Genomic DNA, 24372 nt, shown 5'->3' with positions numbered 1-24372 from the left:
TATAAGTATTCCTTCATTGGATTTTATAACCTGGGTGGGAAACCCATTGGAGCTGGTATTGCCACAAATATATATTAAGAGGGAGAGTCTAAAGAATTTGGTCTATGGAAAACATGGACTACAAAGATTAGGATCAAGTGTAGAGCTCCTGTAGACTGAACTCATGTCTAGAACAAATTATTTTGGCTAGGTCTGGGTCCTCAAATATAGAATAGGGCCTAGACTAGACCAACTGCCGTGGGCTTGTATGATGGAATATATGCGGTAGTGTATTATATTAGGAATTGTAAATTACGAGTATCTTCCTACAAAGATGTCATAAATTAACAATGACTCATAGTTCTTAGATGTTAAATTGGATTGATTGGAGTGTGCCACCAAATTTGAAAAATTATTTTTTGGAACTTAGAATCTAGTCAATAAGATATTTATAGCCACCCGATTTGAAATCTAAATAACAAGAATAATTGCTACTTCTTTCTGCTAAAAGTAAATGGTCTTTTCGTATTTTTTCTAACATATTATACGGACAATAATAAATGGGACATACTATGATATAGCATGGTATCACATGTAGTTGAAATGTATGGTCCAACGTGCTATTATGTTAATAGATTTCCTGGTCTTGAGGGGAGTATACTGTCCATTTACTCCCTAGGATAAAAGCCAAAGTTAAAGTGATTTTAGAACTCTATACTTTTGGGATGTAGAGCATATACTATTCACGTACTCTCTCAGCCAAAAGACCTATTTGGGAGAATTTTTTCAATATAAAAATTTGGCTTAATCATTAAATGATTATTTTTCATAAGATTTTGAGTTTTTTAACACTTAGATTTCACAATAAAAAAAATTAGATAGTTTATGTTCAAAGTCGATATATATATATATATATATATATATATATATATATATATATATATATATATTTCTTTCTTTCGAAAACTACAATTTGGAAATGTTTTCTATTGACTATAATCCCTGGATTAGAAGTGGTTGGCCAAGAGCCATAATGAAATCAACTGGACAAGATCTTTCTGGCCTGCATGGTGGGACTGAGTGTAGCCCAGCGATGCAGACTAGGAGGCCGTCAAACCATCCCAGTCACAAGTGGAATTGCCCGTATACTATGCTCCCGAGGGCGAGGGAGCATAGTTTACACATTTGGGAAATGATCTAATGCAAATGGTTGTATAGTAGTATAAGAGGAATGATCCAATGCAACGGTTGTATTATAGTATAATGCAACGACACTTCTAGAAAACTATGTGTGTGATATTTGTATGATTCGAAATTTTGCACATATACTCTCTTCATATCAATAATCAAATCCCTCCCCCCCCCAAAAAAAGTTCAATTTGAACTTTAGATATGGTCAAAATGAGTCCCCTCCAAAAACAAATTTAGACCATTCATTTTGTCAATTTCAAGATCTTAGCCTTTGTAAACATAAAATCATTTTGTATTTTTTAACATTGTTCATCTAATGATAATAAAGCCATCCAAAAAAATTGGAAATGAAAAAATCTTTCTAAAGCCTAGATCTAAGCATTTCACCAAAATGAACGGCCTATGTTAATTGGGCTAAAAAAATACTTTCTAGGTTGTGTTTTCAATTTTTTATTTTTTTGTGATTGTTCATTAGAATGAAAAGAGTGTATATTTCAAACAAATGGCCACATGATGGTTTTTTAAAGTTGTTGCCTCATATTACTATACAACGGTTGCATGGAATCATTGCCCATAGTATAATGCAACCTTAAACAATCCAACTAAGGTTGCAACCTCAAACAATCCAACTAAGGTACACCTTTAGATTTTATCATGATATGTAATTTTGATGTAAAATATTCTTTGGATTATCACAAAATCTATTTTTATATCTAATTATAAAATTTTAAATTCTAAAAATAGTTAAAATCAAGTAGATCTATAAACATATGAAAATCTTGAAAATAGAAGGTGTAGATAATATGTTGTAAGATGCACTATTTCTGAGACTCAAAATATTTTTATTTTTCATAGTCATACATCTTGATGTCGAGATGATCAATCACATGGTTTTTCAACGTTAAAACAACCTTTTCTGATAGATTTTTGAGGTTGCAACCTTATATAAACTATTTACTTCCAATAAGAAGACCTATTTGGGATTTTCGATTTGAAATTTTGGAACTATGTAATAATTAATAGATAATTATTCTAAAAAAATTAAAATTTGAGATTTCTAATGCGTAGATTTCACTATCTAAAAAATAACATAGTTTCTATTCAAACTTGAGATATTATTTTTTTAAATGCATGCGGGTATAATTAAGATTTTTTTGTATTGATGTTAATATATCACCTGAACAGTTTGTACCCCCAAAAGGGTCCTAAAATTAATTAGGTGTGATTTTACCCCATGGAGTAAATGAGCATTCTACTCCCGCGGGAGTTGCCGATTGGGGAAGCACAGGTAGCCTCTAGCCACCACTTAGGAAAGCGAAGTGTTTGCAGGCATCACGCTTTCGCACCTGTGCTGACGTACACTTTGCATGTCTCCCTCGGCCACGGTTTCTATGCGGCCAGCCCGCTTGTAGAAATACGGACATGGCAATAAATATTTTTAACATATAATTTGATCTTAATTTTTAGAGCTTGAATCCGAAATAAAAAAAAAGGAAAATTGTCTTATAAATGCTGGACCATATTTCTAGATTTGCGGTCCAAACAGTGTAAAGCATTTATATTAAAGATTAAAGCAAGTAGATGGTCCATCTAAAAACAATTTAAACTAATTATATAAATATTTTTTTTTGTTAGATTTATTATTTTTAATTTTTAAATTTTATTTATTTGTTCATATTCATGATCTCCATGTTAAAGATTAAATATCTTTAAAAATTAAATCTTAAAATCCATCTCAAAAATAAATTTATTAAGAGGCCCGTATTTCTACATATGGAGGCTTGGACTCATAGAACTAGGCCCAAAAAAATTTAAAAATAAAAAATAATAATGATATTAAAACAAACAAAGAGTAATGATCTTATGAAACCCTCCCACACTTATATGTGTAGGATTTCAAATGATCACCGTTAAATTTGACACAAATTTTTTAAAAAATCAAGTTCCACGTTTATGTGATTACTAGATATCTGTGTCAAATTTAATGACGATCTTTTTAAAATCTTACATACATGAATTAAGAAGGTCTCACATTATTATTACTCTAAAACAAATATTTGAACCGTTAGTTCCAATTGTTTTTAAATGGATCACCCATTCGCATCCATCTGATACTCCAAAATATAGAAATGCGGTCCAGCCCGCATGAAACAATTTTCCCTCCCTCGCTCTTTTTCTCTCTGGGCACTTACATCGCTCCTCAATTTTCTCTCTCCTGCTGTCCGATCGCACCATGGAACCCGAAGATAAAGTTAATGCCACCAAGAATTAATATATGGATATCAGACACAACAGTCAATTTCGGGTCCCCATTTTTACACTCAGGATAAATTAAATGGAAGGGCTGCTACTTCACTCCATCTTCTCCATCCATTTTAGGGTCTGCCTTCCACTCATGAAATTCAACATCTTCTGATCAGATCAGGGCTTCTGCATTTCATAAGGTATCTGTCCTTGTGCAGTCCAATTCTATGCCATCTCTCTCTAAAACTACTGCAAGTGTCTTTTATGTCATCAGTTCATGGATGGTTTTCTTGATTTGAATACTTGAACTTTTTATGTTGTATTTAGTTTGTCTGAGCATTGCTTGTTCTTCTAAGATTGCTCTGATATTATGATTTGCGCTTCTGGCCCATCATTTGAAGTTGGAAACTCCTTGCCTGTAATGTTACATGTTCTTTCCCAGTCATAGCTCGAAAGCAAGAAGCAAGGGGCGCGTTAGCGCATCCGTTTTCTTGCTGAAGTGCATTCGTTGGTTTGCTATTTTATACGTAGTTATAAGATGTGGGTTCTTATTTTTAGTGATAGGAGAGTATATGAGCTTCTGATCTGTGTCTTTAGTAGGGTATTTTTTGAACTCACTGTAAATTGTTTGCGGTTGGGTAGTTGATTTGGTTATTCCTTTTGATTCATTGTTCTATTGAATGAATTGGATCTTTAGATTCTTTATTGAATTTGTAATTTATTAGATATCTATGGTGTATCTGGAGTTAAGGTCACGGAGTGTAGAGTTATGCAACTTCCTCCTTCATTTGCAACATTACTCTTGGTTTGCCTCTTTTTTTCCTTTGATTTGCTATTGGAAATGGCTTCTCAGTTTTTAAGGTTATTGTGTTCTATGGTTAGATGTAATCTCTATTTGGTGCCACTATACTCATCTCTAGGATTCGTTAAATCTTAACATTGTATATTTTCTGTATCAGTGGACTTTGTCTCTCTTTTTCTATTAATAAGACATTTTTATCTTTTGAGAATTACCTTGTGATCCCTTATTTTCATTTGAATCAATTGTGCATTCTGTTGCTGCATAAAGATAAGGTAAATCAGTTGCACTTTTCTTACTTCTCGTGTGATGGCTCATTTTCTTGGAACTGCTCTTATGCTCTTCAAGCCACAACCATTATTGTGATCCTAGTGTTGCCTTGATTTTGTGATTGGTACTGCTCTTTGGTTCTTCCAGCCATGATTTCTTCAGATCTTATTGCTGACTCACACAATTCACTGTGTGTCATGCCCACATAGATCATGGTTTATGATTCTATGGTTCTACATTTTACATTCCATGAGCTTGTTGGGTTCTAGGAAAAGTAATTGATCACTATATCATGTATAATTTTAGCCCTTCTTCAGATTTGATTGATATGGAGGTTGGGTCTTCTTGTCATGCCTGTATAATGTTTCAATCTCCCCGTCCTTGTCTCGTTTATGATTCACTTTGATGAAAGAGATTATCTTTTGTGTATCCCACTCTATTTAGAGATTTTGCTATGGATCATCATTTGTTGTTTTTGATGCACATGGGAGCAGTTTGGCGTCTAGAGATTGATGGTTACTGGTGAAGTTATGGAGGCTTTCGTGTTTTCTGATTTTAGAGACATGGTTTGCAACATTGATTTGACATTAAAGGAATGTAGCTTTATGGCTGGAGCTGAACTGCTTAGGACTTCCATTCTCCCTGGTTCTTGGAACTGTGGAAGAGATCTTTGACATTTTGCTAATGACATTGCTTCTGGATATTTTCATGATAAATGCTTCTGTAATTGAAAACTCTAAAGTTTAATGAAGCCCACGTTGAAATCATGTCATGTGATCCTCTTGATTTCATTTACAGTTACTGATGGCTTCTGTCTTCCCTGTCTTATTTTTCTTGAATCATGTTCATCATGTTTGTAGATGGCCTAGTTAGTTCTCGTGAACTTATTTTTTCATTAACTTTCAATCCTTTGATAGATTATAGAGGGAAAGTCAATATAGAGATCACATGAAGCATTGCCGATAGCCAATATTGCATATATGGTGGTGAAATCTGCAAATAGATAGGATGGTAAATATGAAAATGTACTGATTCTATATAAAACATTCCAAAATCGTTGGAGACCTCTTAACTCATTCTTTTAATAAAATGTATAGGAAACTCACCCTCTATTGTACTAATACCAATACCACTTATTCTTTGCCACTCCTGGGTACTTATCAATTGTCGTAAAACATTTTATTAAGAACATCCTGCATAACAAGTTGCACAATATCGTTAGCACGACTTGTCCTAGCCAGAGGCTGCATCACAATTCTTGTTTAATGATCAAAAAGACAAAATCTGGTTACAACTGAGGTTTGAGGCAATAAGAGTCATTTTGTGATTTTGGAGAACACTTCCCCACTTTTTCTTGTGTTCTGTTCTTCAATGAAAGTCCAACAAATCTAAAGAAGATAAGTGAAAAGCCAAAAACAAAAACACATGAAGTTCTTTTTCTGCTCAAGGAAGCATGGGAACCCAATGTGATTTTATGGAGCCTGAAAAACAGTTGAGACTTGGGTCTACCTGTTTTTCTAGATACAAATGAAACAGTGGCCTAGATTGGAAAAAGTAAGCACATGTTTCAAGAAGTTAGAAAGAATGTGAAAAGTCATGTTTGTGTCATCCTACTTCTCCCATTTTGCCCTTTAACCAAACTTCAAGGTGTTTTAATTAGGGTACCTCAAGTTAATTCACCCACATAAATTGAGTGAATCAGACCTAAATTAATTTTGAAAGTTTTGAAGAAACAACCATGGGTCAAGCCTTCAATCACTCCACATAGTTGTACCTCCTATGCTTCATAGCCTGAGTACCATAGGTAGAGATACCACTGAAGGTAAAATACTAAAATGCTAGAAAAGTGAACAACTCATTGTACAACACGTTGTTAACGATATCACTTACGCAATGTATTCCGAAACAACACTGCTAGCAATCTTAGCTACAGTGATGCACCTCCAAGCGTAAATGGGATGAGAACAAACACTAATAAATATGCCCGAAAAATTAGGCGTTGGGTGACCTACAGGGGGCACATGTTGTTACGAGTACTGTTAAATTACTCAACTCGTGCTTAGGATTCAACTCAGGCGTGTCCAAGTGGACTCACTTGAGTCTTGCCCATGTCCACAAGAGGGCTCGTGAAATCTCATTTATGTTCGGGAAAAATACTTAGAAATAGGGAAAATTCAAATAGTTAAAAAATAATAGAAGTGATAAAATTTTATAAAAAAAAAAATATTATGCAATACCTGGAATATATTGACAAAACAGGTCCGTTGATTTTACATTGAAGAATAAAGAATACGTAGTACACTGCTCTGCTCTCTACATTGTCTCTCAAACACAAACTCATATATGTGCTATGTTTTGATGAAAATGTTATTTTACTAGAAGATTGAATTGATATCTAGAACTTGATAGGGAATTTCATTTCAAATGTTCAAGGTTAGCTGAATTATATCATAGGGACTAAGGTAATTTACCCAATTAGTAACTGTCTGTAGCTCACCTCAACTAAAGAATTTAAGAACGTTGGCATGTAATCTGAGTTGGATGAGTGCAGCTTGAGAAAGAAGTTGCTTGCGACTTTTTCTGAGCATATATATAATTGGAATGTTTATCGATGGACTAATATTATTTGCAGTAGGCTGACGTTAAATTGAACTTGTATTCAGATTTATTTGTCAGTGTGCGACAATCTCCTTGTCATTCTACAGGAGGTTGTTATGATGATTTTGATTTTTGAGGTGCCTCAAATGTACAATTACATAAGAGAACTAAGAAAATTCTTTACTCTTTAAGTACATTTACAGAAAATGACAATTATTTGAACTTATAGCAGTTTTCATATCTCTCGCACTCTCTCTACAATGGCCAGTTGGACATGGCTGCCAGGCCTGTCTAGTGCTTCATATATAACATTCATATAGGAAGACAGTAGTGGTGGTGAATGATTTTCCAGCTGTATGCTGCTCCATGCTATGAAGGAGGGGTTTGGAGATATCTCAGGAATGACCAAGGGAATCCTTTTCGGAATATAGGGGCTCTATCTGCCATTATAAAAAAATTTGACAAACCTTTAGAACAAGTTCCAATTTTCTAAAAAAACTAAAACATGTGGTTAGTTTGTAGATTACAAGCCATGGTTAGTTGATTATCTTTACCAGTGTTCTAAAAGGTGGAGCGCCCAGTGCCTAGGTGGTCCAGAGGGGCCAGTGCCTAGGCGGTCTAGAGAGCCTGGGCGCCTCACCCAGGCCTAGGCAGCCTGCCCCTAGGCGGCCACCTAGGTGCTAGGGAACCCACCTAGGAGGGCGCCCAGCACCAAGCCCTGGGTGGCCGCCCAGGGCCTGTGCCCTCCCACGGGCGGAAATGCCCCTCAACGTGGGTGCCCAGCGCCCAGGTTTTTTTTTTTTAATAAAAATGGGGGATAAGGATGACTCACTTCTTTGTCTTTCCCTTCTTTTGGATCCCCATAATATGCTTACCAATTATTGGTGATTCAATCTTGCAATATGAAAAGACACCCACATCTAGATTCTCTTCTAAAGTTTTTGGAAAATATCTATGAGGTCTTGGGTAGACAGTGCTGATCACATGCTGCTCATACTTACCAGACATGCTTCCTGGTCTATAACTCAATGGATCACCTGATCTATCAGTTTGTCCAACCTATGAGTCAAGTATAATATGATTGCACAACTTGGGTCTCAAAGAACTCGTGCGGCTATCAAATCTCTAATCCGGCGTGGTTGATCCTGCTGGTCTACTACTTTTTTGCTGCAATAATTGGGTGGGGCTAGAAATACTCAAATGATAAATAACCATTAATTGAGCCCCATAGCTCTAGAACTCAAAAAGTTCTGTTGTAATTTCAATAAAAAAGCCATCCTCCTTACAATGGACATGTTACTTTATTCATAAACATATAAAGCCCTAAACTTCCTACGAAATCCTAGAATTCCATTCCTAAAACTAGTAAACATCCCCACTCCAATTCAATAAATAAACTTATCCGAATCCTAATTACGCACAATACGAGGACTCATGTGAATCTCGATTTCAACTCGGCAAATGACAAATCTACATCTTGACAATTAAATAATATAAAACAATGAAATTAGTCTTAGAATTTGTCACCATTATCAGTCACATGCTTTTAACTAAAGATTTGAAGCCGAAAACAACTTAATTATGAAAACACCTTCATAGATAACACTCAGATTTTTTAAATTCAACTTAAAGCACCATGATCAGACACAAGTGAAAAGTTTGCTCCTCGGATGATGGTTGCCTCAGTTAGGTACCCCATCTCATTAAGAGGCGTCATCCTAGTTCAATGATGTGGCCCAGAAAGGAAGGCATCATACTAGTTCAATGATGTGGCCCAGAAAGGGAGGCATCATACGTGGAGGTTAAAGCTTGTATACTTTTCTCAAAGTGTTCTTCTTTTGTCCAAATAACATTTAAATGAGTCCAATTAGGTGGCCGATAGGATTACAGATTCAAGCATATGTTTCAGAGTTAATTTGTTTTGTTGTTTTGTTGATAAACAGTTTCCTTTTTCTCCTCTCTTTAAATCTCTTGCAAGGTTTGATATTTAATTGAGTTATTGCATAATTAGGACATTGAAAATTGTCTCTGAGCCCATAGTTCAAATATTGTGGCATTTATTGTTACACTGAAGTTTGTGGATAAAAGCAAGAAACAGATGCCCATGTAGAAATAGTGAAAACACAAAGAAAATGTAGTGTACTCCCATCTAGTCTAATGTTTCTATATAAGCTTGTAGCCCACTAGATTCTAATGGTGGGTCCCTTTCGCTCTTCATTACTATCCTTGGGACTATGATGATCCCAATGGAATATCATTCTCCATATTCCATTGTATTATAGTGAATTCTCTTGATGTTTGTTTGGGTGCGCACATCATGTGACCCATCTAGAACTCTCTTTTATTATGCAGCAACATCCATGGCTACCTCAAGCTCGCTACTGGCAACAGCCGAGCTCTGCGACTCAAACTCATTGCTCATATCGAGTGGTGAGCTTCGTGCTCTCCACCCAGTCCTCCAAATCTATGGCAGGCGCCAGGCCTTTTCAGGTCCCATAGTGACCATCAAGGTTTTTGAGGATAATGTGTTGGTTCGTGATTTCTTGGAGGAGAAGGGTAATGGCCGTGTCCTTGTTGTTGATGGAGGTGGAAGCATGCGATGTGCTATTTTGGGTGGCAATCCTGTTCAACAGGCCCAAAACAATGGGTGGGCGGGTATAGTAGTAAATGGTTGCATAAGGGACGTAGATGAAATTAATGGGTGTGATATTGGGGTGAGGGCCCTTGGTTCTCATCCTGTGAAAGCCAACAAGAAGGGAATTGGAGAGAGGCATGTGCCCATCACCATTGCAGGTACAAGGATTTGCGATGGAGAGTGGTTGTATGCGGATACCGATGGGATTTTGATCTCACGAATGGAGTTAACTGTTTGACGAATGTTGCTTTAGCCGGTGGAGGGAGGTGTTTATGGTGTGTGTCGTACTATTGTTGTAATGGATGTTTTGCTTGCTATTGTTGGTTAACCCGCATTAAAGAAGTAGGTATTTTTACTGTCTTTTACGTGAGAAAGGAATAGGTGTGCTTCACAACGAGGACAAAAGAAAAAAAGAATAAAAACAGTGTTGCTTCGGCTTTGTAGTATTTTTCATTTGGAAAATTGTGGTTTGTGTTTCTTATACCAAAGGTTTAGAAGCCTTGGTATTTATATTGAAGTCAATGATGTAAGGGATGTCTCACTATTGTATGATGTGGGACAGGAGTTGAGGGGGATGTCCTCTCATAAAGTACTATGGTGCCTTTTGCCTCAATTTATTATAGCTTCAAGATCAATGGGGTTCCTTTTCTCTTTTTGTTGCGTCAAAACAATAACATTTGGGCTTTTCCTAGTGCCCCTTTTATTTTATCTGACTGAGTGTTTGTGGATCTTTTTCAGAGAAATTGGATGCTACTTCTATTTTAACTGTTTGCCATGGTAATGAAATTTTATGCAGAGTATTCAGATAATAGGATATGAATGACCGTTGGAATGATAAAATGATATTGACCTGATAAAGAATTTAAGGGGTTTTTAACCATTCTTTTGCTATGGGTATGCTAATGATTCATTTGGTTAATTTATGGACATTAGTGTCGATGTGTAACTTCAAAGGAACTAGAGTTCCTGATTTAGGAATGTTGAAGTTTGATCTAATGTAGGGCTGGCAATGGGCCAGCCCAGGCAAGGATCTGCCCTATTTGGACGGGAGTGGTCCAGGGAAAATTAAAAGAAAACAAAGCAAAAAAAAGATGAAAAAAATAACACTCGGGTCATGCCTGCTTAGACCCAGTCCTCGAACAATGTTTTGTGGCCCAGGTCATAATTAGGGTCTCGCCAACCAGGCCAGGCCAGCCCACCCAGCCCATTACTACCCCTGATCTACTGGCCCTAACACATCATGGAGCAGAGCGTGAGGCGCGTTTGAATATTGTTCCATTTGCAAACCGAAATGAAAAAGTGGAGCGTCCAATACTAGTATGTACTTGTAATTTGTGGTATTGTCTACAGCACCCTCATGCTTTATGCCATTAATTATAAGGATTGATGAAGGGTAAAGTTTTTGGTGAGTCAGCGCCCTGTTCCAGTTCATTGCAAATCTAGGTCTCAAATTAATAAATTTGGAGCCCAAAAATGGTGCAAATTTTGTGATAGTTGAAGAATTGAAATGGATTGTCCAAAGAATTTCATTTACAGCTTTGAATCCAAAATGCATCTTGGACGGCTGTGAATCCGTACAATACGTGTATCTCTGATTATCCTAAACCCTGTCCTTCATAAATTAACTTAATTTGAGCTTCATGAATTTACTTCATTCGAGGAGTGCGAATTAAACATTTTTTTTTTTGTTAAACAAATTCTCTCGACCCTTATTGAGGGCCACCTTACTGTTCATGATGAGGATAGAAGTGCACCTCATGTTGAACTCCCAAAACCCGTCCAAGAAAAATACAGAGAGACCTAGATCTGCTTCAAGGACTAACCTCGAGCACCCAATCAACAACCCACCTAATGGGGACCAAGTGTCAATGACATTACCGCAAAAGAGGTCCCACCTAATTGGGACCAAGAGCTCAATGACATTACCACAACAGAGGTCCTCCATGACCAAGGTAATTCACCTCTTGGGATTGGAGTATCCACTCCCATGATGGGAGACAACATCATAGTAGGGGCAATTATTGAGGTCGAGGCCTCATCCAATGATCCCGATTATACAATTTGGCGCTTAAGCATCACCAAGCTTGGTCTCCTTTTCCAAGGACCCCACCGAGGCTTGAATGCCAAAGGGGCAGCCTAACAAAAAAACACTCCCAGTATTACCACCTGTGGTCCTAATCGGCAAGGACATCGGAAAAGAATTGGGGTGAAATTTGTCAAAAAAAAAAAAAAAGAATTGGGGTGGGGTGATCACTCATCCACTTCGGAGCCAATCTCAATATGAAGTTATTCAAAACCCCATATTATCTTTTCCTTAGAGGTTCAAACCATAGTTACCGGGAGCTCCCAACTAGGGTGGCACTTCCGCTCCAGGACCCAACTCCAACGCTTCGTGGCCGAGATCTCATTCGGAGCCCATTTCCAACTTTTTGGGAGCTCGCTCCTATTTTTAGGATTCTCGATCCCATTCACAACAGAGCTCGCTCCCACTACCGCACGGATCTTGCTCCCACTGTCCCACAGAATACGTTCCCAAACAAATTAGATCCCCGCTCCCATAATTTTAGAATCACGATCCCTACGTTCCTGGAACTCCATCCTTAGGGAGGATCCCACCATGAACAAAAACAGAGCCACTCGCCATTAAAATAGCAGGTTATTAGCTAAAAAACTCATAGAAATTGGGCCTCCCAGAGTCAAAGCAGCTATTCTAGCTTATTTCTAGATGGGTAATTTTTGAGTAGTCCCTTAAAAATGTTAATTTGTTTTTCCAATCCTTTACAAAGTTTTTTCATTTGAATTCCTATCGAAAACCAGTCACCCCAATTCTTGAATTCGTCAAGGCCAACGTTTATAACATACCTGAAATCTCCTTGTATATTATAGCTTTCATGGTTTCCCTGTAAAATTAGCAGCTTCCCATTTGATTTCTTTGCGTCTTGCTTGAGTTTTTCTAAAAAAATAAAGGAGCTTGAACTCTTCTCCTCCTCTGTCAAGAATATCACCAAGCTTTACAACCATGGAGTTGCTTACAATCCAATTAATAGTTTTCAATCGAAGATTTTAGCCATTTTCAGAGCTTGTTTGGCCTTTTGGAGATCGCCATGGAGGTCCCCAACTGCTAGCCAGTAAGGTTGAGATGGGTATGTAGATTTTTGTTGTTGTTGTGCTTTTTGAGAAGACATAAAGACTCCACTCACTGTGAAGTCAAACAAATGTGTTTATGAAGTTAGAGAGAGAGGGGTGCATTTTGGCAGATGGTTCCATTGGATTAGGGGTGCAGAGGTTGAAGAGGTGGTGAATGTCCGGTCAAGAGAGAGAGATAGAGAGAGAGAGAGAGAGAGAGAGAGGATAGGTGGAGATTGGCTCCAAGTTAAGCGGAATGCGATCCAACCTTGAATGGAGCTCGATCCATTTCAAATAGAAACGTATTTTTCTAAGATGGGGTGCGACTCAACTTTAAATAGAATCCCGTTTATGTTGTCTCGGAGCATGATCCTAATGAGCATGGGAACACGATCCCATTTCACATAGAACACATTCCACGTTAAATAAGGACTTCGATCCCAATGTATTGGGAACGCTCTCCCTGTTCATAAGGGATCTCGATCGGTAACTTTTGCTCTCACCAAAACTCTCTCCCTGAGCTCTGAAGCTTTAGACAGCTCTCAATCTGACTCTCCCGCTCGCGAAACCGAAGCTGTTCCCTCTCCCACTCCCAATAACTATGGTTCAAAACCTACATCCCACTCCTCATAGGCCGTTCATGTACTTCCAAGAAGGCCCACTGGACTCTATACTTCCATCTCTTCTCATAATCACATATTTTTTCAGAAAACTGCACAATTTTAAACACATTTCATGAGCACAACGAAATCGAAGGCCTATCTATTGATCTTATTGTATACACCCCCTCTAACTAATTCAATTCGCAGATACTCACAACCCCAAACCACATGGAGTAGACCTAGAAGCCTTTCATAACCAAAAACTTGTTGGCTTTTGCCTCATCCAAATATGCCATCCCTACCCTAAATTGCACTAGAGACCACACTAGTGCAATACATCCCAATGTACCACAACCCCATATTCCATACACCAAAAGGAACAATCTAAAAATCCAATAGCAATCCGCACCATTAGAGATATCCTAAATATTTAGCCCTAAACACATAGGAAACCTTAAACTTGCCTAAATAGTTCATCCCATTAGATAAACCTGCTTAATTAGGCTAACCAACTCTTAAAACCTAGCTAATTAGCCTAAACCCACCCATAACATCTTCTAAATCTGCTGTAAAAACCTAGGTTAGGAGCCCTCAGCCTGGTTTAGCCTGTAATCAACGTTTGACCACCTTAATTAACTTAAACCCTAAATTTGACCCAAGAAAAAAAATAAAGTAATATTTAGAAGGGGTCATAATCACCTTAAACCTTCACGAGTTGCATCATTCGTGGACAAACTTGTGTAATTGCCTCTATTTGGTGCCAAACAATGACCACCAGGGTATCGGCTCATGCACAACCCTTGAGGGTTGCATGCGACCCAAATGCACTCACAGGGAGTGGATAGCCCAAACTGATCCATCTCCCCAAGTGGCAGTTACATCCCTCCTTGACCTATAAAAAGAATCCCTTAAATTGAGTTTTGGTCCAAATTTTGCCATTTACCCCAAAACTATGCTTATGCTCGGATTTTGCCTTTGCCCCCATGAACCCTAAAAACCCTAGGTACACCAAACCTTGACTTCCTAGACCTCCTCACAACTTCAAGGACATGGACTTGGCCTCTCGATTCTAAACTCACAACTATAAACTACCCTGAGGGTAACCCTAGACCATGATAGTCCATCCTCTCCTCGAAGGCGTCTCCGGCTTTGACACAACTTCAACAATGGGTTTTTATGGCCCAGGATTATGAAAGACAATGGGGATGGACCCCTCACACCGACATGCTCTGACTCGACCCTAACCTCAGGTGTGGGGCTCATGCACTGGGCATACAAGTAGGCCCACTCTTTCTTCTCTCTCATTTTATTTATTTTTAGCTTTGTTTGTTACTTGCTTAATCTAGATCTTTTTCCTATTTTCTAAATTCCTTTTGAAAGGCTTGCTCCTTATTTCCCAACTATTCTAAGGTATCTATATCCCAACACTCCCCCTCAAACTCAAGATACTTTGACACAAAGCAGCTGGAGTTTGAAGCTGGAGTTTGATTTTGACAACAGCAGCTGGAGGTTGAACAATACTAAGTTGCTGAAAAAACGTTTCTTATCTGAAGATTAAACAATACTAAGTTGCCAAAAAAATGTTTCTTCTCTGAAGATTGAACAATACTAAGTTGCCAAAAAAATGTTTATTCTCTGAAGATTGAACAATACTAAGTTGCCAAAAAAACGTTTCTTCTTTGAATATCTCCTCTCTTTAGAGGCTTCTCTGAAGATCTCCTCTCTTCAGAGGCTTCTTTTTTTTTCTAGAAGCTCTCTCTTTCTAAAAGAAAATGATATTTTTTTCTGTCTTCTTCGGAAGATCCGGGGATCAAGTAATGAAAAACTCGACGATCATCACACAAGATGCTTCCGGGATCAAGTAATGAAAAACTCGACGATCATCACACAGGATGCTTTCGGGATCAAGTAATGAAAAACTCGACGATCATCACACAGGATGGAGCAACGAAAAACTCCAACAGGATTGAGTAATGAAAAACTCAATCATTAAACATAGGCATTCGGAACAAACAGGATCGAGTCACGCCAACTATCAGGAATACCCAAATATCTAAAATTCCTGCAACCTACGAGAGCCAGAAAGAGACGATAATGGATGTGGCGGACGTGAACAACTCGCTCTGCTTAGCCAACAAGGAAGAGGTGGAGAAAATTTTCAAACGGTTTCGATAGCAACGGAGACGGAAAGATCTGGATGGTTGAGCTCGGTGCGATGCTCCGAGCCCTTGGATCGAACCCCTTTGATGAAGAGGTGACTCGGGTGATGGCTGAGGCCAACACCGATGATGATGGCTTCATCTTGCTCGAGGAGTTTGTCGTGATCAACAACAAAGCGCCCTTGGATAGCAATGCGAGCATGGTGGATTTGAGAGACGCCTTTGCGATGTACGATCTCGATAAGAACGGTTCGATTTTGGCCAAGGAGCTTCACATGGTGTTGAAGAAGCTCGGTGAGAAGTGTTCGTATCAAGATTGTTGTTAGCTGAACTCGACCGTCAATTTGGACGGTGATGGAAGCGTCAGCTTTGAGGAGTTAAGAAGATGATGATGTGGCCAAAATCCCAACCTCCTAGAACCGGTCTTTCTCTCTAGATTAATCCTATTCTCTCGTGTTGGCAATCATTGTGGCTCGTATACATGCAGGGAATTGTAATAACCAGTCTCCAAGAAATCAATCACTATGCCTTGTATACACGCAAGGTAGGGTATTGCGATAACCAGTCTCCGAGAAAGCAATCACTATGCCTCGTATACATGCGGGGTATTATTTCTCTCTCTAGCTCTTCTTCCTCATATTCATGCCAATTTTTTTATTGGAGATGGACAATGGGCTCTCTGCAAAGAAGACCTGGGCAGCACCACCAAGAAGGGAACTTGTGGGAGCATAGAATGGAGAGAAAACACATGTTAATAAAGAAGACCTAGGCAGCACCACCAACAAGGGAATTTGTGGGAGCCTAGAATGAAGAGAGAACATAACATTAACTTGTGGGAGCATATAATGGAGAGAGAGAACACAACATTTACATGGTTCAGGAAGATCCATAGCTCCAACCAGCTACATCTTCATTATATTTGATAAATGTTTACATCAATAAGTATCTCTATATATAGAGAGGACAATCACATAATTACATGAGATAAATATAGTATGATAACTTGATGACCAAGTAACTTGGTCTCTATCTTTTAGATACCGAACCTTATCCAGAGATATATACATATATGAACCCGAGATATCCATATCCCAACAATGACTTGATACTATATCTTCAATAATATATGTGGTTTATTTTTTATTGGACTTGATATTCTATCTTCAATAATATACGTGGTTTATTTTTTATTGAATTTTTTAAATATAATTAGATAACTAACTTTATTTAATTTCTCATTATTTTTGAAGGATTATATTTAATTACTGATTTTTATGCTCTTCAAATTTTTTGTGATTGTTTTTGTTATCTATTTTTTAATGAATTTCAGATTATGTTATTTTTTAAGGATTTTATTTTATGATTACTTTGCATTTAATTATTATATGACAACTTTTATGTGTTATAAATTGATTTTGATGAATTTTTGGGATTGTTACCTCTTGCTCTTGTTACTTTCTATCACCTAATATCCCATGATTTAATATAGGAATGTTTTAAGAATTCAAAGGACATTGATTGTTTGTTTGGGAGTTTTATAAAAGGGTTCAGTTTGCATATGCATCCGTAGCTGTAGAGGTAAGGTGCACCTTCAAATATTATCATGGTATATAATTTGGATGTAAAATGTTTTACGATTATCTCAAAATCTATTTTTATATCTAGTTATAAAATTTTAAATTTCAAAAATGGTTAAAATAAAGTAGATCTATAAACATATAAAATCTTGAAAATGGACGGTGTAGATAACATGTTGTAAAATGCACTATTTTTTAGACTTAAAATCTTTTTATTTTTCATGGTCGTACATCTCGATGTCTAGATGATCAATCAAACGGTTTTTCAACATTAAAACTACCTTTTCCAATGGATTTTTGAGGTGCATCTGTAATTCTACATTATAAGGTTGCATATTTATATAAACTTTTTCCTTTATAAAAAGACACGGCTTCTATGCAGCCAGCCCGCATATTGTAGAACTGCGGGCTTGGCAATAATATATTTTTTACATATAATTTGATCTTAATTTTTAGAGAGTATATAATCTTTAACATGAAGATCATCAATATGAAAAAAAAAAATTTATTTGAAAATTAAAAATAATAATTGTATTAAAAAAACATGTGAACCGTTGGTTACAATTGTTTTTAAATGGACCACCTATTTGCTTCCATCTTTAAGATGGATGCTTTAGATCTCTGAACCGCATATTATAGAAATGCGGCCTAGCTTGCATGAAACAATTTTCCTTTATAAAATCCTCACATTAGACTTATGCCCCGATAAAATATTACATCTCCCATTTTTCAATTACAACTTCTGACTTCCATATTTTATATACAAAAAAATATAGGGAGACACAATTGTCTATTGAACACCAAGTTTGAAATATTGTTTGTACTTTGTAATAGTGTTGCTTAACAAAAATTGTACAAGTTTATAAACAAATGTTTGATGTTACAATAGATTTTTATTAACAAGTTAATTATCTTATATTCATTAAATATATATGTAGATATGACCACATTCCATTAAAAAGCAATATTGTCTTCTTATTATAAAAGGATTCGGTTTCTATGTAGCCAATCCCATATATGTAGAATGCGGGCCTCTTAATAGATGTATTTTTGAGATGGATTTTTGGACTTTTGGTAGTTTCCATTGTTTTTAGTTGGAAGACCTACTTGTATCCATCTTTAAGATAGATGCTTTACATTTTGTGAACTACATATGTAGTCATGCTATTCAGCCCGCATAAAACAATTTGCCATTATAAAACTTTTACTTTTAATCGTATGTAATTAAAATGCAACACAATAAAATGTAAGATTTTAGAATAAAGTATGATAATATTTTTATTTTTATGTTTTGACTAAATTTCTACAAAGAGAAGTATAATGCATCTTTTCTATAAAACTATTTATATATTTTCTAACTAATTAAATCTACATAAATATAATAATTAAATATCAATAATGTTAAATTGATTAATATTCCAGTGACACGCGTGAAGCACCTGCAACACACCAGTTGGGTTATATGTGGTCTGGGGTCAAACACCAAAAGCGGTGAAAAACATATTCTAACGTGCTCCCCTAATATCATATTGTGTCCTTATTCCCTTCAAAAAAAGGAAAAGTTTTTTGCGAGACGTAGGCATTAAAAACGGAAAGTTTTTTTTGTGTGACAGCAGGTGCGAGACCCATTAAGATGGATTAGTGTTTTGTTTTTTTTCAGGAATTTCAGGAAAAAAGTATATAATGAGACTCTTTATCTTTGATATAAGGTGGTCACAATTGGATGGTTACATTTATTTTATTGATGGAGCTTAAAGTTCAATTCTTTTTGTTTTTTTGGGAACTTTGTGATACACCCAAGCTCTCAAGTTATACATTCGATAGTTATAAATAAGCGTGCGGTTTGTATAAAGCCGAGGCTCTAAACAATCAAAGTAGATCACACTTTCAAATAGTGTTGAGAAATGGCATTTCAATATTGGAAATCTTTGTGATAGCCTTAATATATATTTTCATGTCTAATTATAAACTTTAAAGCTTTGAAAATAGTGTTGATCGAGCATATCTATAATCTTGAAAATCGACGGTAAAAAAATGTGCTACAAGATTCACTATTTCCAAAACTTGAAATTCATTTTTTTTCTCATGTTCATGCATCATGATGCCAAGATGATCAATTTTAAGGTATTTGGGCAACAAAACAACCTCGTCTAGTGAAATTATTGAGATGGACTCTAATTTGATTTTTTAGAGCCTCAACTCCATATAAACCGTTTTCCTATAAATAATTATGACCTCCTATGCTAAAGGTAAAATGGTCTCATGGTATACCATCTCTTTTTTGTCTTTTTAGTACATAGAGAGTTTATTTAAAAGTTCTCTATATTAAGATTATTTTATAAGTTGTAGACATTACATTCCAGATTTTAAGATCCAAACAACATGCCTAACATGTGTTTTACCCCAAAGAGTAAATGACGCGGTTAGCATGTGGCCAGTTTGCATATTATAGAAATTTGGGCTTGGCAATAAATATAATTTTTAAATAAAATTTGACCCTAATTTTTAGAGAATATATAATCTTTAACATGGAGATCATGAATACAGAAAAAAATCTTTTTTTAAAAAAGCTAGAAATACTAACTATATTAAAAAAACACTTGGACCGTTAGTTACAATTGTTTTTAAATGGACCACCTATTTGCATCTATCTTTAAGATTGATGCTTTATAGACCGCATATTGTACAAATGTGGTGTAGCCCACATGAAACAATTGTTCTTCCCACATGAAACAATTGTTCTTCTACAATATGGGGGCTGGGCTGCATATTTATAACAATTGTTTGGATGCTTTGTACCTCCGGACCGCATATTGTACAAATGCGGTCTAGCCCGCATGAAACAATTGTTCTTCTACAATTTGCGGACTGGGCTGCATATTTATAACAATTGTTTCATGCGGGCTAGACTATATTTGTACAACATCCATCTAAAAACAATTGTAACTAACAGTCCAAATGATATCTTAATATAATTATTATTTTTAGTTTTCAAAATTTATTATTTTTTTTATATTCATGAACTCCATGTTAAAGATTATATATTATCCAAAAATTAAGATCAAATTATATTTAAAAATATATTAATTGCCAAGCCTGCATTTCTACAAAATGCGGGTTGGCCACATGCTAACTGAATTGTAGAAATGCGGTTGAGCCTGCACAAAACAATTGTTCAAGAGTAAATGAATAGTAAGGAGAGTTACAAAACCTGCCTTAACCCAACTTTTTTTGCAACTTACCCAATCAAAGTTTTTATCGCAACATTTACCCTAAAACAAGTTTTTCTAGCAAATACCCTCAGTCAAAAAGTTATAGTTTTTAGGACCAAAATGCTCTTTCTCTCTTCTAACACCGACTACTGAACTTTTCCCATAACACAAAAAAAGGTGGTCCAACAATATCCCAAAGCGGTCTGGTACTGACAAAGAATAGTCCGGCAATAGACCCTTACAGTCCGACACTGCCAAAGAGCGGTCTAGTAACAAGCTCAAAGTACGGTTGAACAATGTCAAAGAGCGGTTCGACACTTTTTTTTACTTTAACAGGATCCAACAATTGGTACATGGCTGTCCCGCAACACATGTAAGCCCACATAAATGTCTGGCCAAATTAATTTTTTATGTATGAAAAAGGTATTTTCGTCAAAAAAAATGTACCTTGTTATATTTGGGGAGTATTTGCTAGAAAATTATATTTTAGTATAAAAAGTGGAAAAAAAAAAGTTTTGTTCGGGATAAAAAACAAATTGGGCAAGCTTTTTATGCTTCCCGTGCAACAAGAAACTTATATACTTCCCCTTATCCAACCGTCCATTCTGAATGGAGGGCTAAGATTGCCCTAATCACAATGTCACGTCTCTACACAAGAAAGCTTTTTATGCTTCTGTTACAACATAAAACTTATATACTTCCCCTAATCTAACCGTCCATTCTGAATGGAGGGCTAAGATTGCCTCAATCACAATGTTACGTCTCTACACTATTTTATTTATTTATTTTTCTATAAACTATCTTAACCCCAAATTTTGTATGTCCAATCCTCCACGCTAGCGAAAAATATAAAAAAATATTTCCAATAAAAAAAATGATCAAAATACCCTTGAAAATTTCAAGGGATATTGTAACAATCCTAAACTTTCAAAAAAAAAAAAAAAGTTTAAATAACTTTTCATAGTGTGGTGATCCATATGAACATTTTGGTCCTCAAGAACCATTCGTTTTGTCTTTTTTTGATATATTTGGGAAGACGTCTTTTGAAACACATAGACGACAATTAGCCTTTTTGTTAAATAAAATAGTTCAAAATAATTTATTTATTTATTTATTTATATTTTTTAATATGGTGCAAGTCTATTTTTATAGTGTAGACCTTATGGTCTACACTACATTTGCACAATGTTTTACCTTACAATTGGGTAGCATTTCCAACACCCTTATGTAGGACCCATTTTGCTAAGTGGACCTTTGGTCCACAACTTTTACAGAAGCATTTTAAGGAGATGCTTCACCACCCTACATGACAACCCAAGAAACTTCATTATCCATTATTAAGACACTTTCAATGAACGGTGTTAAAATTTTATAAAGTTCTCCCTCTTATGTATTATAAGGCTGTTCTCTCTCTCTAACATAAAACAATGAATCTCTCTCTCTCAAAAGAAAATAGTCTTCATCTACCTCGTAGTGACATTAGGCAAGCTACCTTTGACACATTGTATGTTTAGAATTTGGTTGGGATGCTATGTCCTGGTCATTTTTAATGTATTGGCTCAATCATTCTTCACAATGGGCCGCACAGGTTCAATGAGTGCTTTTTTAGCGTAAAGGGTGAATATTGTTGTCACTCGAGAGGTAGACTGTGCATGTATTATGTAGAGATTCCCCATTGTACTGTGGATTTTTGTGGGAAAAGGCTTTGGGTGGATGATTTAGGAAACTTCTCAGTCAACTCTCTCAGTCGTAGGCTCTCTCAAGTGACACATAAGTAAGCGATCTCATTGTCTCAAAAAATAATCTTTTTAGTAAAAATTGTGATATTTTATTTATTGTTAAGAATTTTAAATGCTGTAAATTCTTAGAAATAAATTTATTTTTCCTGTCTATTGTTCATAATTTTAAATACTATAAGTTATTAGAAATAAATGTGATATTTTCGCTTTTAGTAAAATTGTGAGATTTTCCTTCTACTATTTTGAATATTTAGACATTGTAAAATTCATGTGCAAATGACTTCCTCATTATTTGAAAAACTGATATTTCTGCACTTGATTGTAGTATTGCCTATGAAATAATTATTTACGAATTGATAATTCCATAAATTGTGATAGTTCTGTATTTAATTTTGGATTCCCATAAGGGTTCTTTTATTGAGACTGGACTGTTATCATATTAGATTTCAAGAATGTCCTTCAGAACTGTTATCTTTAAGAAATTATTGCACAAAATGTTTAAATGGCTACGTAGAGATATTTCAATGAAAGTGATTGTTATCGGTAGGGACTATTTGGACTCATCCGGGATGCCAGTGAGGTATGTTTGGACCTGCAATGATTGTTTAGATTTATCCGGTAGGGGCTATTTGGACTCATCCAGTACCGATGAGGTATGTTTGGACCTGCAGGGATTGTTTGGACCCATCAGGATGTTGGTGGGGTATATAGGTGACCTACTTGGAACTCCAGTAGGGTATTTTGTGAAATCCTTTGAATTACGCATTTCTGTTAAAATGTTTATATGCATTTTCCATCATTTGGATTATGTTTAACTGTGGATTTGTGAAAGTGCAATTGTTATCTATAAATGCTTTTGCTCGAAATTCTTCCTCGCGTTGTTTTTTTAACATACATTCTTCAGAAAATGTTTATATCTTCCAACCATGATTATTTTTGGGACCATGATGATCACTTACTGAGTAGCCAAACTCACCAAACTATGGTAAATATTTTTCAGGGTAATTGCAGTCTCATAGTTAAATGCACATCAGGACCAGCTTGTGAAGAAGATACAGTTATGTCATAACTAAATTCTCCTTTGTAACGTTTATTTAACTTCACAATTGTAAATATTTGTTCTATCAACAGATGTATATCTAAACCTTCATGTTAATATTAGTTACGAGTGGACTTTATAGACTCGTAAAAATGGAAAATTGTTTTAGCACAATAAATGGTGAAGTTCAAGAATTTGTTTTGTTAAGAATCGACTGTCAAATCTCAAGGATTCTAGTATTTTAAAACTTGTGATGTGACAGGTATTTTAGTCATTATATTTTATCGAAAAAGTATTTTTAATATTTTTAATAAATGCGCCCCAATGAGAGGATGACACTTACCAATTTTCGTATTCATATAATTTATATAAAAAAATAAAAAATAAAATACTTTGAGACGTCGGATCTAAGATCAAACAGTGAGCAGCTCTCTTGATCAAAATTGGACGGCTTACTAAGGGGAGGAAAGTATAGAAACCTTTCCAAAATTACGTATAGAAAATCTATTGCTGGGAGTTATTTGTAATTCTAACCGGATAGTACCCCTTGCAGACCTTTGAGGTTGGTACCTTCATATTAAGTGGTCCGTCGACCTTGGTCGTAAGTTAGATACAGGAGATAGATACACATCTTAGTACCCGCTGACGTGAAACACGTGCGTGAATCATTGAAGTTTGAAAGGTATTTTAGTTGGGGAAAGGTTTCTACACTTCCTCCATTCAATGGGGTGGCAATGGTCGGTGTAGTATGCCTGGGGTTGGAACACGTTAGTGGTCCGAGTGTGGGCCCTAGGTCGCTAGCCTGGTTCTAGCCTGGGCCAGCCTGGCTGTTTTAGCTTTTGCCTTTAGGTTTTCACGTGACTTTATTGGGCTCCACCCGTTAGGGCCAAGACTAGCTCCATGAACATTAGGACCGGGTCGCGGCACCCCGTTGTGAGCCTTACCATTCAATTACGTACTAACTAAATTAAAGAAGGCAAAGTTGTTCACGAGTCGGCGGATAATACAGTGTATACATGTTTTCCAGGAGATCATTTTTTTTTTATTCATGTTGATGATTAAGGTTCGTATAGAGCTGAGGCTCCAAACAATCAAAGTAAAATGCACTTTCAAATTGTGTTGAGAAATGTGATTTTAATTTTAAAAAGCTTTGTGATAGCTTTAAAATATATTTTTATTTTTAATTATAAAATTTAAAGTTT

General features: G+C 36.1%; 1 protein-coding gene and 1 pseudogene across 1 annotated transcript; both read left to right on the top strand.

The window, feature by feature from the left end:
* Positions 1–3237: 3237 nt before the first annotated feature.
* LOC18430010 (putative 4-hydroxy-4-methyl-2-oxoglutarate aldolase 2) lies at positions 3238–10351 on the top strand. Its single transcript, XM_006840174.4, has 2 exons — positions 3238–3614; positions 9434–10351. The coding sequence occupies exon 2, from the start codon at positions 9442–9444 to the stop codon at positions 9952–9954; it is 513 nt and encodes a 170-aa protein (XP_006840237.1). The 5' UTR covers positions 3238–3614; positions 9434–9441; the 3' UTR covers positions 9955–10351.
* A 5290-nt stretch (positions 10352–15641) lies between these two features.
* On the top strand, positions 15642–15929 carry LOC105420321 (putative calcium-binding protein CML25 pseudogene; annotated as a pseudogene).
* Positions 15930–24372: the final 8443 nt, after the last annotated feature.

Source organism: Amborella trichopoda, chromosome 6, assembly GCF_054954075.1.
Source record: "Amborella trichopoda isolate Santa Cruz 75 chromosome 6, AtrichopodaSantaCruz75HAP2 v2.0, whole genome shotgun sequence".
In the NCBI taxonomy this organism is placed as follows: domain Eukaryota; kingdom Viridiplantae; phylum Streptophyta; class Magnoliopsida; order Amborellales; family Amborellaceae; genus Amborella; species Amborella trichopoda.
Note: the sequence above shows the minus strand (reverse complement) of the source record. Positions and strands in the feature narration are given on the sequence as shown.

What these genes read in the sequence shown, in the direction of transcription:
- LOC18430010 (XM_006840174.4), top strand. Translation starts at nt 9,442, where the DNA reads ATGGCTACCTCAAGCTCGCTACTGGCAACAGCCGAGCTCTGCGACTCA.